This window comes from Coturnix japonica, chromosome 1 (genome assembly GCF_001577835.2).
Source record: "Coturnix japonica isolate 7356 chromosome 1, Coturnix japonica 2.1, whole genome shotgun sequence".
Classification (NCBI taxonomy): domain Eukaryota; kingdom Metazoa; phylum Chordata; class Aves; order Galliformes; family Phasianidae; genus Coturnix; species Coturnix japonica.
Window position 1 is genome coordinate 48,738,483 of NC_029516.1, and position 17,040 is coordinate 48,755,522.

Below are 17,040 nucleotides of genomic sequence, written 5' to 3' on the forward strand. Positions count from 1 at the left end.
CCTGACACAAGGAGCTGCCTTAGCAGAGACTGAGAGCTGCTCCTGGGCAGTGGTACGACTCAAACGAGAATCACAGAATGGCCCAGGTTGAGGGGACCTCAAGGATCATGAATCTCCGACCCCCCTACACAGGCAGGGCCACCAACACCAGCCTCCAAAACCTTTTCAGTCTGTGTCTTTTCTTCCAACACTCTGAACCAAAGCAGAGATCTCTGGGAACCTGTGGGCAGTTACGTCCTTGCTGGGAAGCAATTGGGAGTGCTTTGGGTTACGGCACTCAGGTCTTGGAGTACCAGTGCTGAGTACATTACTCATACAGTCCCCAGGCAGCAGGCGTCGTGCTGTACTGCCAGAGATAGTTACATCCCATAACTCTTTATTACCCTTTTTACAGTTTCAGGCAGAAGGAAAGGTGGGTTTCCTGGCTGGAAGAACACCTTGCCGATAAATCACTCCATTACCCCATTGGCTTTTAAGAACTGTAACCTGTTTGCACTTTAATCTTTAAAAAAGAAAAAAAGAAAGATGGTTGTTTTAGTTTTGACTAATGCTTATTATTGTAGGGTTATAAATCTGTAGCATTCACAGGCATGTTATCAAGCTTTAAAATCACAGATGGACTGATCAGTTCCTCCACTGTTTTCCTGCCAAATCCTTATCCACTTCTTGGATGAGGAAGAAAAAACATCACTGTAAATTATTTCTTCCCCAGAAGGTATTTATATTGTAGCTGTTGCCAAAGGGATTTTCTACACCCGCCGCTCACAGGAGTCTTCTTTTAATCAGGTAGATAGAAAAAGGGCTGGGTTGTGCGCTTTCTTCCCCATTTTGAGCCTTGCCCATCAAGAACTATGTCTGTCCCTTTCCCCTTATATATGCCTGTGCATGTCCATTGTGGAGCACTGAGCTCTACAGAGGAACAGGTGCCTCTTTGTCCAGCCAGAGGCCAGGACATGGGCTGTGATGACAGAAGGCCACTTTTGGGTGTACTGAGCACCCCCATGGCGTAGAAACACTTGGGATGCCAGGGGTTGTCCCTCCTGTCCCTGCTCAGACCCAGGGCCTCCAAAAGGCCTCCAAAATCAGCCTAGAAGAATAGAAGATGCAGGCTTCTGGCCACTCCTCCTGCCAGACCCCACAAGCTCTTCCATTAATGGTCAGTGGATGAGGCAAAAGTTTTATCTTGATTGAGAAACACGAAGCTTTGTTTGTGAGACAAATACTTGTTTCCTTGTCTCCTGGGCAGGAATTCAGAATATTTGATGATTATCAATAGCAGGCAAGAGCATCGTTGCTGTATTCTTTCTTTTCCGTTCCTCTGGCTGAAGGTTAACCTTCCCATCACAGACCAATTCTTGGAGAGGAGTTTTTGGCGTAAGGCCGAGGCATTTGGGTACATCTCCAGAGAGCAGCTTTTGGTGCTCTGAGCCACCATGGATTTACCCAACCCATGCCAAGTAATTTCATTTTATTGTGTCTTGGTGCTCTATTGACCAGTGGTCTTTATTATAGTTTTTTGCCATTAAGGAGACAAACTCTGATGTGGGGACCATTGCCATATACATCTGTGGGCACTGCCAAGTATGGAATTACTTCTCTGCAGACCCCAGACCCAGCAGCCCTTGCTCAGCATCAGCATAGCAGGCATGTGGTGGCCATGAGAGCCCATTTTCTCTCTGGCTTCTGGCACTGATAGAGGGACAGCTTCATTCAGAAAGACACTGAGACCCTGGAGTGTGTCCAGAGAAGGGCAGTGGAGCTGTCAAGGGTCGGGAGTACAAGTGGCTGATGGAACTGAGGCTGTTCAGTCTTGAGCAGAGGAGGCTCAGGGGAGACCTCATCACTCTCAACAGTGACCTGAAAGGAAGGTGTGTCAAGGTAAGGGTTGGCCTGTTCTCCCAGGTAACAGCAATAGGATGGGAGGAAATGGCCTCAAGTTGTGCCAGGGGAGGTTCTAGTTGGATATGAGGAAAAATATCCACTTTCCTCCCAGCATGAGAAAGCTCCAGACCCCAGACCAGAGGATGAGGGGCTGGATTGGGCTTTTTCATATTTAGTTCATGTTTCACAACACCAGCTTTTCAACAGGCCCACCTCCCCCTCCCTGCCTGTGGTGACTCATCCCAGGAATTTTAATCTCCATTCTCTGTCTGTAGTTGTAAAATGTAATACCAGCAAAGTTGGGCTTATTTATCCCGAAGCCATGAAACTGTTGTCAGAAGAAATTGATACGAACTACTGAGGGGAGAAAAAGGGCTGCTGGTGCTGGGGAAGATTTGACTTGAACAGGGCTTTGAATTCTCAGCACTTCAAATGGAAATTTCCCTTTTTGAAGTGGATCCATTTTCATCTCTATTCCTTTCTTGTTTTTCAAACTACCTGAGTGAGGACTTAGAGGATTTGTTTGTGGGAGCATTAGTTCCTGCCGCAGCTCTTGTCTGCAAGAAGTTTCCACCAACATGCCATGTCTTATGGGGAGCAGCTGAGGGAACTGGGGTTGTTCAGTCTGGAGAAGTTTCAGGGGAGACCCTATCGCTCTCTGCAGTGATCTGAAAGGAGGTTGTAGTGACAGGAGGTTGGCCTCTTCTCCCAGCTAACAGTGATGGGATGAGAGGAAATGGCCTTACGTTTACCAGGGAAGGTTCCCATTAGGAACAATTTCTTCTCAGAAGGAGCAGTGCTGCAGTGGCACAGGCTGCCCAGGGAGGTGGTGCAGTCACCGTCCCTGGAGGTGTTCCAGAACTGTCTCTGTTCCAGAACAGACTCTGGGTCCTTCCCAGAGTGGGGAGATGATACTTAATTTTACTTTCTCTCTGGGGTGAGGAAGAAATTGACCCACTGAGCACATCAGTGCTGGTCTTCCAGTTGCATTGCTGAGAAGTTTGCAGTAAGTGTTGCTGCAGGGCTCTGCTGGGAGAGGTTTTCCTGTGACTATGAAAAGGAGAATTTGTACCTCATCCAGTGAGAAGCCACGGTGGAGTGAATGGCTGGTACCGACACCCCCAGTATGCACAGCCTTCTGGAGACACCACCGATCTATCTTGATGTCTTTTGAAGCCAGGCTGGCCCAGAAGCTGCTGGTTTACCATCCTATGGATATGTTTCAGCAGCCAAGCTAAGTAGATCCCTCTAGGCCCTCAGAACCCAACTACTCTGGACAAAGATTTGCCTGTGTAAACATGAGCATATCCAAGGTGCTCCAGATCAAATCATAAGGTCTTCACAGATATCTAAGGCCTAATGACTAAATAAAAAGCAGATCAAACATGTAAATTTGAACAGGGATTAATTACACACTTGCAACTGAATAATAATAATAATAATAATAATAATAATAATAATAATAATAATAATAATAATAATAAAAAAAGCCGTTTAGGTTTGTCTGCATTAACTATGCCCATGGGGCTGTTCCTTTGTATGTGATGATGCTCCATGAGATATTAGGTCTAGTTCCACCAGATCTCCTGAAAAGCCTTGAAGGCTCTGGGAAACTCTGCAAATACATTTTAGGAGGAGGTAGACGGTGAGAAGGGAAGTGTCGGCATCTCTTCCTCAGAGCAGGGGAGAAGCCTTTGTTGAGTGGCCTGAGGCTAGTTCTCAGCTCCTGGATTTCAAACAGATGTAATTATCACTTGGATAAGGTTCAGGACTCGGAGGGAGCTGCCAAATCTTTCATGAGGGAGTGAATATATCCCACTGAATCTTGGATTAAAAAAAAAAAACAAGAAAGAGAGGAGGAATATGATTTAACTTCGTAGGTGTTGTCTTGCATGTATGATGTCCTAGGTAGGATATACTCCCAGCAGTGTCCTATAGCCTGTCTTATAAACCCTTTTTTTGTCTGTTTGTTTTTTGCAGCATTTGTGATGTAATTTCATTTAAATGATTATTTATTTATTGCACTTATTCGTGGCATTTATAATCTAGCTGAAACCAAGTGGTATTGCAAATGTCTTTACAATACCTACTGTCCAAAGAGCTCTAGCCCAAGGAGTCTCGAACCAAATAGAATAGCTGATCTTCCAGGAATCCCACTGATTCTCCAAAGCTTTTGAGCTTTTTTTGCTCAGCCCTATAAGCTGCCTTTTCTTAAAGCTTTCCAAGTAAATTCTAAGTCCAATGGATTTCCATTCACACTTTTCCTGGTGTCTACGTGCTTTAAACCTTCAGATCTGCCTAAGCTGCAAATCCCTTGTGTCGTCATTGTGATAAAATCCCTGCCAATATTGGAGTTGAAGCTTTCGGCTTTTGCTCACTGAATTAAAAATCAAGGCCAGCTGGAAGAAGGGAATGATTTCAGAAAAAAAAAAAAAAAATAGAATAAAATCACAGAATCACAGAATCACAGAATGGGTTGTGTTGGAAGGGACATGAAAAACCATGTAATCCCAACTCCCTTCCATGAGCAAGGACACCTTCTATTAGTAGAGTCTGCGCCAGGCCCCATCCAGACTGGCCTTGAGTGCCTCCAGGTATGGCACATCAAGAGCTTCTCTGCAAAACATACTCCAGTGTCTCAGCACCCTCATAGTAAAGAATTTCTTCCTAATGTCTAAGCTAAATCTGCCTCCTTTTAGTTTTAAGCCATTACCCCTTCTCCTATCACTACAGTCTCTGATACAATGTCTTGTAGCCCCCTTTAAGTACTGGCAATTTAAAGTTGCCTTTGTTTTCCAGACATGGTTTAACACAAATCCATTTCTTACAGTATTTCCAATTGCATTCTTTTGAACTGAAAGCGACCATCAGAATTACTCCTGTATACTCTATATACCTTTTAGGCCTTAAAAAAAAATACAACAGTCACCATGCTCATGATTTCTGGATGTAGGTCTGACACTCCAAGTCCTCAGTTCCCAGACTGGAGCTTGCTGTAGTACGTACTCAATAGCATTTGTTGCATTCACATCTGTGCCCATACTTAATACAGATACAAATACAGAACATGTTCTTTAAGACAATGACCCCAAAACACAGCGTTTAACAATCTCAAAGCCACCTCTGGAAATGTTGACTGTTCTTACCACAAAGAATGCAGCCATTGCATGGGCATTGCTGCTGTTTTTCCTTCTCTTTCAACACGAGTTACTGCAGCATGTACAGAGATGACTTGGCACTCTCACCAAACTCACTTAACTAAAAATCGAGCCAGCTGCTAACTGAATGAGCTCCTCAGACAGGCTACTATAAACAACATTTAATATCCTTATGCTTTATGGGCTTGTTAACGTAAATGGAGCTTTTGAAGCTTTGATAGCACTGAAAAATGCAAAGCAATAGAGCACGCAGCATATAAACAGAGACAAATGCCTTGTGCCAACACACTGCGTGGCTCAGCTTTGATCCATCCAGCAAGGCCATTGGGATGAGCAGCTTCTGCAGGGCATCACTGCTCCCATGACACAGGGAGCAGCCTGGGTGATGTTGAAGGGCAGGTTTATTTAAGCGCTCAGGATTCCTCAAGGTGAAATGGCAGAAGGGCAGCCCAGTGATATTTCCTAGTGAGACACAGCAGGATCTGCTGGTGGTCATAACACGTTTACAAGAGGAGGGCTGCACTGGTGCTGAAATGAAGGGGAAACCCAGGGCTGAAGTCACCTGGGCTTATCACTCAGTTCATCCTGGTGGCAGATGGGCTGAGCAAAGCCTGCTTTGTGGTGGCTCAGAGCTTTGATAAGGAATGCATACAGAGATGCTCAGCAGTGATGAGCAAGCAGAATGAGGAGCAGTGGTGGGTAGATAGGGGTGGTGTGTCTTAGTTTCAGGCAGACAGGCACACTGTCATGCAGATGCTGTGGTCTCAGCCATTTTTGCACAAAGACTGGTGCTGAAATTGTATTGCTGCTTCTTTGTTGATATTTTTATGTCATTTGGAGAAGCTTCCATTACAACCATCAGAACCTGCCTAGTCTGCAGCTCTGTGGTTCCTCTTTCCAAAGAGTGTATTGCTGTGCTGAGTTGGACATCCATGCTACAGGCATTGCATCTATTCCCTTACCCACATTCAAACAGCCAGCACTTAAACAGTGTGCCACGCTTCAAAACAGCTATTTCTCCTCCCTCCCTCTACCATCCTCCTTCCTTCTCTTGTGTGCAGATGCCACAGCACTGTGTTTGTACATCTGCCTCATTTCATTTATACATTGCTTAGTTTATCATCTGTTTTATTCATTAAGCACCGGTGAGCTTTAGCACCACTGATTGTATGGAAGTACAGATCATCTCTGCAGGAGTGTTCCACTGGGATAAATGCTCTGTATCTGAGTCTGGGACTTCTTCAGTGCTTCTTAAATTTAAAGAGCTACATCTAGAGAGCAGGATAGTATAGAATAATGCTGGCAGTAAAGGAAATCCATAAAAAGGCCTGAAAATTCCATTTATTTGCAACTACTTGTTCTCTTTGTGATCTTGGTGCAGATGGAAAAGCTTGGTTGGAATTAAATGCCAGTGGTGGACCTCTCAGGAGCACAAAAATCTGCTATATATGTCCAGAATTGCACAGCATCAAGATAAAGCAATATATTTTTCCTAATATCTAATACTAATATATCTTTTCCAGCACATGTAAAATTATAATCAATACAAATGGAGGTCTGCACTAACACAGATTTAACTCTTGGTGTTCCTCCAAATGCAGGCTCTAGCCAAAATGACAAGGTAGGTCCCATAATAAAATGAAGCCAGATGAAAGCACAGTGCAATGGGTGAGAAGGAATTCAGAGTGAAATATCTAGTGGTTGGCAACCCTGCCTACAGCAGGAGGTTGGAACTAGATGACATTTAAGGTCCTTTCCTACCCTAATAATTCTGTAGTTCTATGATTCTATGAGCTTGTTGGTTGCTACCTGCACCTGTAACCCACAGTTCTGGGGGTACTGACTCTTATCAGCCATATCTGCAGACAGTGATGACAATGAACCAGGATCAGAGTTAACCACCCAGAGTTACAGATGTATGTGCTGACCTTGGCAAAGCCCCTTGATTACATGAATACAGCAAGTATGACTGGAGGTGGCTAAAAGTGTCTTCTGTGTCTGTTCCAGGAGCTGGGCTATGGTTAGCTTAGCATTTCCAGCTTTTATGCATGCAGTTTCTGAACCTTTCAAGCAAATGGTTCTTTTGTAAGCTAAGACAAATAAAAGGAAACCAATTAAACTTAGCTTTTCTTCTTGTTTTTCCTTTGAAGTGCAGCCAGTAAACCCAGCCTGGGCATATACCTGTGCTTTCCATTCCTGAGCTGGGTTTTTTTTTGTGATTCACTGGAATACATATGGTCATTGGTTGTGGGGTTTTGTTGTTTGTTTTTTTGGCGTTTTCTATAGTCAAATGAATTTTAGTCATAACATTTTCAGTCAGCTCTGGAGCATCTTCTGTGCAGTGTCACCTTGCCAAACTGCTGTAAATTGCAAACAAATGCTCTTGGATTATTTCTCTGGTATCCCAACCTGACTCCTCTCCTTTTTTGATCCTCCACTGACTTTGGAGACCCACTGAAGTAACGGAGAGAGACATCCAACTTTAGAAATGCCTTCAGTCTGGTTTGTTTTTCCAGCATGGCTGGTTTGCTCAACTAAGAGAAGCTTTCTATCACTCTGCCAACGGATGTACTCACAGTGAGATAAAGAAAGCTGTGGAAAAATCACATGGGAAATACATGTGTAAGCACTTATAGATTTTTACCAGCGAGAATGCCTCTGGGTTGTCAGAGTGTTCCCAGAACCGTGTAGATATGGCACTGAGGGACATGGTCAGTGGGCATGGTGGGGGTGGGCTGATGGTTGGGCTATATGATCTTAGTGGTCTTATCTAACTTGGAATATTCTATAATTCTATGACTGACCTTGGCCAACAGCAGCAACCCTGTTGGTACCACTTCAAACATTTTATATGTCTTTTTTCCTTCCTTCTGAGTATGCTGGCATTAAAGGTTTTCAAAAATACTTTGCTTTTGTGTGACTGTTCTCTGTTCATTTATTCCAGTGTGATAAATTGGCCTTGATTGCTTTGCTGCCTGAACACAATTTCTCTACAGTGCTTTCTGGTTTTCTTTGGCCACGTTATTGACACTGGTAATATAACATGAAAGGAGAGTGGATGGGCTTTCACAAAGAAATCAGCTAAATAGCTATTAGAGGATTAAAAGAAATCCCAGGGCCAGGATTACACATCTTTACAATGCTGATAATATCAAGGAGCAAATGGATTTGTAATTTAATGGCAGAAGACGGAAGATGACAGATGTGCGCTTTTTTTCATGTTTGATAGAAAGATTAAAGCCTGCATTTGGTGTGCAGCACTTTGATAAAGCTGTAGCACGGTTGCTTAGGGATATCAGTGCTGACTTTCTTGTAAATGGTGATTGTGCCACATGGAGAGAATTCTTCCGGTCACCATTTTTATTCAAACTTTAATTCTCGGGGTGACAAGTCGGATCATTGTCTGCCTTCAAAGTCTGGTAATGATAGACTTTAGAAGCTTTGAAGAACAACTTTGTCTGCACAGAAACAGCTTAGGAAAGCTTTTGAAATGTATCATTCACTTGAAACTTCTGCTGACACAAATAAGAATCACTGACCCACACTTGGAAATCTTTTGGCTGACTTCTGCTTCCTTGTGCTAGAAGAATACGAGAGGTTTGCACGCCCATAGGAACTGTGAGAAGTGAAGTGTCCAGCTTTCCTGGGAGCTGTTCAACCCATCACAGATTTTTTTTGCACAGAAATAATTTGATTTTCATCCAGAACTTCATTTTCCTATAAAACTAATTGAACTCCAGCTTTTACACCTGCAGAACTGAAGTTGGACCAAGAGGTACATTCAGGACATCTTTTAGAGCTGTTAAAAGGAGTGAAATGTGCAATCTAAAATAAACATACATGCATGTTTTTATTAGTATATAGGCTTTTTCGTCCATCTCCTTTATTTGAGATCCAGAGGTATTTCCAGCATGTTATTTCAGATATACAGACATGGTTCTGAACAGATCATTAAGGACACACAAGAAATAAACCAGCCCCATCCAGATGTGCAGCTGTTCAGACTGCGACTCACATGGGAAGGGTCACCCTACAGCAGTGCAGATCAAGTGCAGGCCCAGGACCACAAAGAGGAGATGCTTTCCTCTGATGAGCCTCCCTTAGAGGTACATCCCACATGAGATGAAGCTGGCAAGGGGCAGATGGCTCCATCTGTCTGTCTGATCACCAAGGAGACACACTGTACCTTCTCTCCAGGATTTGAAACCACAGGATTGCAATGCTTGGATATGTCACTGCAGGACTCAAACCTCCGTGAGAAGCATCTGATATAAAAATGTGTTTGGGGGGGGTTATCTGATGCCTCCCACCCAGACAGAAAAAGGCATTCTGCTCATTTTGATTTCTAGTGGTTTGGTTTGATTTGGATACTTACTTTCATTAAACATGTGTTAAGTGCTTTTCATCTTCAGAGAGCTTTACAGAGCATTTCACAGAATTTGTCTCAGGTACGCTGAATGCATGTTTTTCATAGGTAAGAGAGATTTGATCTCTGCTTTAAGGGAGAAATGCAACCCAGGCTTACTCACAGAGTTACCACCAGTGCCGCTCCATTCCCAGAAATATCAGAACTGAGGCACAGAGACTCTGAGTCTATTGTCAGAATCCATACAGAGAAGAAGAAAAACCAAAAAGGAATGAATCCCAAGCAGCCATCATACCACTATGTTGCCCTTCTCCCCTTTCTTGGATAACAAATATGAACACTGATGTATCCAAAAATCAGTGCCTAAGCTCTAGATCCTTAGATCTAGAGATTCAGATCTATTCAGATCTAGAGATCTGAATAACTGTTCAGGTAACAGGAATTAAACATTTGGGGTCTGGAAAACAGAAACAAACTGAATTAAATTTGTCAGAAAAGGAACCTGGCTACCACTTAAAGAATAAACTACAAAGCTTGTGACTGCCATTGATATCTCTGAATGAATGTTCTGTCAGAAGCCACTTGGACAACACATTCAGGCCTTTATTCATATATGAGTTGCATGCGATTTGCTTGAGTGTCTGCCTTTCAGTACTATTGAGAAACACATATGTGACTTAAGAAGAAATAATTGGGTTGAGAGCTGTAGCAATAGCTCAACCCAAGTACTTCTACTGCAAGTACTTGAAAGCAGGCTTCCAGTAGCTAAAAGTGTACAGAGATCCATAGCAGTGAACTAGAAATCAGCAGAGTATCTTTATATCTAGTAAATGCTATTAGAAGCCAACAGTATAAACATGCTAACTATCTAGATGTAAAAATCTAGATTAAAAACTGAGGTAGCACTTTGTGTGCACTTCCTATGCTATTCATTATCCACTGGAAAACAAAAACAAAACCCCATAGCCTGGATGTATTGCGTTTTTTATTTAAATGAAATTTACGGACACATCTGAGGTATTTAATCAGTATGCATTCTCATTTACATAGGTGTTCAGTCAGCACGCTGTGAAGGAAAGACAAAATGATACAAAACCATTTCACCAAAGCGAGGCCAGAAAAGCAGAAGTTTGGAAGGTTTGTGCAAGACGTACAAGTGAGAAGGAGTTTACTTCGTGTTCAGAACAGGATTCAAGCTCATAGCTGAATGTTAATTAAGTCCGGCCTTGGGGAAAGGAAGATTTTTGAGCAATTTGGGGGGAAGTTTTCACTTTAAGCAGATATTGTCTGAATGAAAAGTATTTCATATACTTCAAGATATTCATTTGAAAAGATGGATTCTTTGAAAAAGTAATGTGATATTCTGATCAAAAGGGGAAATGCCTACACCTTCACACAGACGTAAACTGGTATATTTAATGTTACCCTTTTTGTACATACTACATAACCACTACAAGAGCCTATTTCTGAGTTCTGACCAGTCAAAAATACTCAGGACTATTTTGTGTACAAACTCAATTTTGAGTAAAGAAATAAATAGGCTGGCAATGTGTTTTTTTTTTTAACATCAGAATTGAAGCTGTGCCTTTTTAGGTGTACTTTTACAACTCTCTGCCTACCACATTCTAGAACACATAGGAGTGAAAATGTCAGACTTGCTTTTCCTGAATATCATCCCTCCCATCATCACTGAATAGCCAGAATCCAATGCATGAGTTGCTTCTTTCGCTTTAGAAGATGCCACTTAAAAAAAAAATTACTCACAAGTTTATAACAACAACATCTTTATCTATCAGAAACAGGAGCATTTCTGGGAGTTTTCTAACCATTTTAGGGAAGGTTGAGTTATCTAAATCTTACCTTTCCCAGTCGAAATGTTTGTTAACTGCGGTATTCCAAGTTAGCAAGCAGGAAAATAAAGGAGGAACTGGGAGAAAGGGAAAGGGGATTTCCTGAAATGGATTTATCTGGTTTTGTTCTCTTCTTGCATGAAAGGCAAATGAAAATAGAACAGAAGCTGAATGAAAAGTAGAATGCAAAGATTTGCTTCAGTTTTAACAATCCGAAGTTTAGTAACACATTTGGAACAAATGAAGCAAGGTCTGTGTCCTTGCAAGTCATCTTCAAGTTCTGCACAGACAACACAGTTGTCCTTTGAAAGAGTGAGAATACCTTTATCTTTTCTCCTAGCTGTTATCCTTTTTCCTGGTATTCATCTTAATCCGCAGAAAAATCCCAGGGGATTTAGTTCTGGCTTTCAGAAGGTCTTGAAGGCTTCTTTCTTCAGGGGTCCAATTCCTAGCTATTCACCTCCTCAAATTCACTGTAGGGGGATGAGGCTGAGGAGGCTTTCGACTCTCCATCACTGTTGCATTCCCGCAGAGGACCAGGGCTGGGAGCATTCGAGAGCTCCTTGGTGGTGAGCGTTTCCTTACTGCTGGACCCCAGGGGATGGCAGTCCAGCAAGCTCTGCAGGTGCTTGATGTAGCTTATGGCTGCCCGCAGAGTCTCCACTTTGCTGAGGCGCTTGTCAGCAAATTCCTTGGGCAGGTGCTCTCTCAGACGTGTGTAGCCCTCGTTCACACAGCGCACCCGCTGCCTTTCCCTCTCGTTCCTCTTCCGAATGAAGGCAGGCTCAAAGGAATAGTCATAGACGCCCACGTAGCCAGGGAATGGGACATAGGAGATGTGACCTGTGTGCCCACCGTAGGCTCGCTCCCAGTACGATGGGTCTATATGGATGGGAACCCCAAAGGGTTCTCTCAGGGGAACCCCATGGGGATGGATGTGGCTGTTAGCCAGGGGCATCGATCCTGAAAATGCAATCCTGTTCAACAGTCCACCATCGTCTTTATTGCTGGCCATGCTTTGTCTTTTCTCACCAGCACAAAGTCAGCTCCCAAATGTGGCTTCCAAATCCTGTATCAATCCAGGCAAGAGGGAAACATTTGTACGGGCACTCTGCCCCGCAGGTGGCAATTTCCTCTTGTTGTGTAGAAACTCAGATCTCAAAGCACTGCTGATGACTCAGGAGGTCCACTCATGCCTGGAAATCAGCTCTGAGCCTTGTCTTTATAGATGCAGGATGCCAGCTAATTCATAGGCAGGTTTTGAGGACAATCACTTTTAAACTTTCCTTTTCCTCTGATCTTCATATTTCAAAAGATAATAAGAGGGTTCCTGTGTATTCCTTTTCTCCCTTCTTGAAATTATGACCATACGAGTTAACGCTAAACATAAATAATCTTCCAGGCTCTAAACACTTCTCATGTATTGTAATCCACAGTATCGTTTGATATAATTGTCTCCAAAAGCGCCGTAATTTGCAAAGTTTACAGGGATCTTCAAAGTTTTGGCAGAACTCCTCCCTTTCAGGAACCGAGGATCTTCTGTCATCTGAAAACTACCCAAAGGCTCTTCACAATGAAATCCAAAAGACAACGGCAAGCTTTGTTGTTTCGGCTGCTCTGGTCTAACTGAAACAGCTCTCAAGCAGTTTGCAAACTTATATGGCATGTCTCTAGGTTTCTGGAGAAGCAGAGAAATCTTCAAAGGAAAGAGTGCTCTCTTGTGGTTGCAAGTCATGTCAGATCAAGAATGCATACGTGCGAGCGATAAGAGGAAAACTGTTCTCTTCACCCGAAGAGAGGCTTTTGCAAGAAATATGAGTTTCACAAATTGAACGCGAACATTATCAAGAAAGCCTGCAACATTTTGCTCATTTCTACTCATTGCAGAGATGTTCTGGTCATCATTATAATCACCTCCCTCAGAAGTTATGCTCTGATTGCCCCTGCGTAGCTGTTTCCAGATGTTTACATCAGTGTTGTCTTCCTAGATGCATCCTACAGAGTGCTTCAGCTGTGGAGCTGAAAATCTCCCTCAGCTGTGCCAGACCTGTGCAGCACCCACCAGTTTGCCTGCACCCTGCCAAGAAGGCATAGGCAGAAAGAAGACAAGGACTTTTGGCAGTGCCATGTGGTCATCCATGTGCTTCCTCTAAGAAATCTGCTGTGCTAGCAGCATCCTTTCCCATTTTGTTGTTCAGAAGTTATAATATTTGTGGGTTTTTTTTCCAGAAAAACAGCTTCACAGTTAACAGAATTGCCTTCTTTTTGCTACCATCATTTTGGTGAGTTGAACGTTTGGCCCAGGAGAGCAGTGGGAAAGGACAGACATGAAAAGGTACAAGCATGTGGGCTCTATTAAAACTGTTCTTTTGCTCAAAGTGAAAGTTTCCACCCTGTTAGGTCTTTCATGCCAAACAGTCTCAGAAGCGTGAGTAACTGAAACAACATCCTCTGCTCTGAGAAACACATCTGTGTCTCTGCTGAGTCAGAAACCAGCAGCAGTGATGCCAGCGCATGCTTTCAAGTCAGTATCTCTGCTGGCCTATTCCGCTGCTTCAAAAAACAATGGTAGAAGAAGAATCTAGATGGTAATCTTCAAAATATGATGAACGTACAGGGAGACCCTTCCAGACAGATGTAAATGAGAATAATCCTGGCTTCTGGTTTATGCCAGCAGCTGGAAAAGCACCTAAATGGCTCAAACGACAGGGCAAGTATCCATCCACTTTCACCTCCACCACCAGTGCTGTCAGTGAGTTCTCCAGTAGAAACATTTCCAGAGCTGAACTCTGAAAATAGCACATTCGCTGTAGCACTGAGGTAGGCAAGGACTTGATGCTTTCTTGAAGCAAGGAGGCTGTTGGCCTCTGAGCAAATATCGGAAGTAGGAAAAGGACATTTGATGTATGTTATTTTTCTATTGAAAAATGCTGCTCTCTGTCATAATCAGCACAAGCAAAGACCTTCCCAGTATCTACAATCTCTGCAGAAGCATATAAGGAAATAGCAATGTGCCTCCTGGGGCCCTCTGGTGCCAAAACTTTTTGCAGCCCTCCATGACCCCACCAGAAGTCCAGCTGAGTTCAAAAGCCATGGTTGTGTTTCAGTTCTGTCATGCAAATACACTGCTCTTTGCTGCCAGAGCTCTTGTCCATGTTTACAGTAAATACAGGTCACCTGCACAGCCCAAAGGGTCAGAACCACACCTGTACCTGGGGAGGGAGTAACAATACATGTAAATGTGAATTGTTAACCTGCATAACTGAACTCATGTCAAAGTCTGCAGATTGTGTTTCCGAGCAAGAGAAGAGAACACACCACGAGTGCTTGCTGAATGTTGTATCTTGTTGACAAATCTAATATCGTGCTCACAGACAGGGCTTTGAACCCAGGCAGGGTGCCAGCACAAGGCAATACACTCTTGGTACCAACGCATGCAGCTGAGCATAGGGACAGCAACAGGACTGGGGCATCATAGTGTAATGAGTAGATTAAGACTCCATGGACAATGTCCTTCCAAGAAAACCCACTGTTCTTAATTCTTACACTGTTTCTCAAATTGCCTCCCTTGTCCTGAACAGGAGACTCTTCAAATGAAAGGAAGCAGAGGGACTGGTTTGTCTTTGGTTGGTAGAAGTCAGATATAATTCACTGCTCTGTGGCAGAATCATCCTGCTTTCAGAGCTGTTGCAAGAGAACATTCAGGCTATGAGGTTCTGGAAGCTGTGCTGTTTCTATTTGAAACTTAGTTGTGGTTTTAATTGCATATATCCTAACACTGTCTACAAGAATGTAATCTTTGTACAAAAGAACCCTCAGCCTGTTCACACTCCCACAAGAATCATGAATAACACTACAAACATCCTTGTGTTACACCGTGATTGCTTTGAATTACTCTGAATTACTCAAAGCAACAGATTCTCCTTGACACCGCATCCCTCTGTGGCTGAAATGAAAGTCATTATTGGAAATACTATAGAAACTCAAGCACCAGCTGAACATGTGCATCTATTTCCCAGCAGATGAGGTCTCAACTATTTTATCTGTGAACATATTACTGAGGAGGAGGAGGAAGAAAATACAGTAGGAGTTAAAAATCACACTAACTGCATCTTTTCCCCTGTGATTCCACGAGCATCCCTTATTTTTCAGCATGTCTCCAGGGTATTAGTACAGCTTGAAAAATAGCCGTGTCATTTGCTCTCATGCAGCAAGTACCATGCAAGTCAATAAACTAAGCTTTCAGGACACATCATACACCTGTCTTAATGGAAACAACTCACAGATATTACAAATGCTATCTCTATAAAAATCTTCTCTTTCAGAGGAGGCATTTCTGAAATGTATTTTACTGTAATACTCCAGCATGCAGAATACATCTCTGTAGACACAGGTTAATTTCTCATCCAGTGACACTTCAGAGCTCTTCTGTTTTCCTTTGATACAGGTGCTTTAAGCTGGTAGTTAAACTATCACTTCTTCAAGGGTGTAAAGAGCCTACAAAAAAAACCTGGAATGTTGGAGGACCCACGCTTGCCAGCAGGAGAAAACACTCTTATCTGCCTATGACTACATCCAGTCTGACTCATAGGCTCAAAGTATTACTTTCAGCTCAGATAGCGAGGATTTCAGCAATGGGATGGTCCTCCAGTAAGAGTGCATTATCAAAATTAGCATCGAGCTCAGGTCTTGGTGTTTCAGGGCAGAACGGAGATGTATTGAGAGTAACAGTGAAGTTGTGAGGATGACGAGGGAAAATGTACGGTCTCCAGTCGTCATCTGTGTTTTAGGGAGTTCAGTGTCATGAAAGAGTCTTTCGAGCTGGAAGGGTCAGGCTGGAGGTGCTCTGAGCACTTGATCTAGCTCTAGATCTAGATCTAGATCTAGGTGTCCCTGTTCATTGCAGAGGAGGTGGAGTAGACGGCCTTTAAGGGTTCCTTCAAACTCAAATGATTCTGTGATTCTATGAAATAGCATATAGGACATACGCAGCTCTCAGACTGCTAGAGCCAAATGAGAAGCTGTTTCCACCCCTAATAGAGCTTACAGCTGTGTATCAAAATGGAATGATCTTTCCAGATTGCACATTCAGTCATTCTGGATCAAAAGGCAGCAAGAAGACAAATACGTTGAGTTTCCTCGTGCGCAGACACCCAGTCAAGGCATTATGTGAGGCAACATTTACTTGCAGAATGGAACACCTCTCCCATGAGGGCAGGATGAGAGAGCTGGGGCTGTTCAGCCTGGAGAGAAGATGGCTGGGAGGTGAACTGAGAGTACCTAAAGGGGAGGTACAGGAAAGAAGCGGACAGACATCAGGGTCTGTGGTGACAGAACAAGGGGAAATGGTTTCAAGATCAAAGAGGGTAGATTTAGGTTAGATAAAAAGAAAAAATCGTTTACAGGGTGGTGAGGCACTGGAACAGGTTGCCTAGCAATGTGGTTGATGCCCCATCCCTGGGGACTTTCAAGGCAAGGCTGGACCAGGCCCTGGGCAACCTGATCTAGCTGTGGTGTCCCTGTTCACTGCAGGGGAGTTGGACTAGATGGCCTTCAGAGGTCTCTTCCAGTACCAAGCATTCTATGATTTAGGGGCAGACACGATCCGATCACAGAAGCACATTACAGCATTTCAGGAAACAGCTGTTCGCCTCTGTACTTAGCAACTTGCAGACTGATTTGAACAGCAAATGTGATTAATATGCACGTGCCACAGGTGACTACACGCCAAGCGGTTCCTTTGTAACACAGCCTTAGCCGGAGCAGTACGTTATTGAGCCACAAA

The 17,040-nt window shown here is 43.3% G+C and overlaps 1 protein-coding gene across 1 annotated transcript; it reads right to left on the minus strand.

Annotated features, from left to right (window-relative positions):
* Positions 1 to 9,726: 9,726 nt before the first annotated feature.
* ASCL4 (achaete-scute family bHLH transcription factor 4) lies at positions 9,727 to 16,647 on the minus strand. The gene has a single exon (XM_015863760.2). The coding sequence runs from the start codon at positions 12,268 to 12,270 to the stop codon at positions 11,704 to 11,706; it is 567 nt and encodes a 188-aa protein (XP_015719246.1). The 5' UTR covers positions 12,271 to 16,647; the 3' UTR covers positions 9,727 to 11,703.
* Between the last annotated feature and the right edge of the window lie 393 nt (positions 16,648 to 17,040).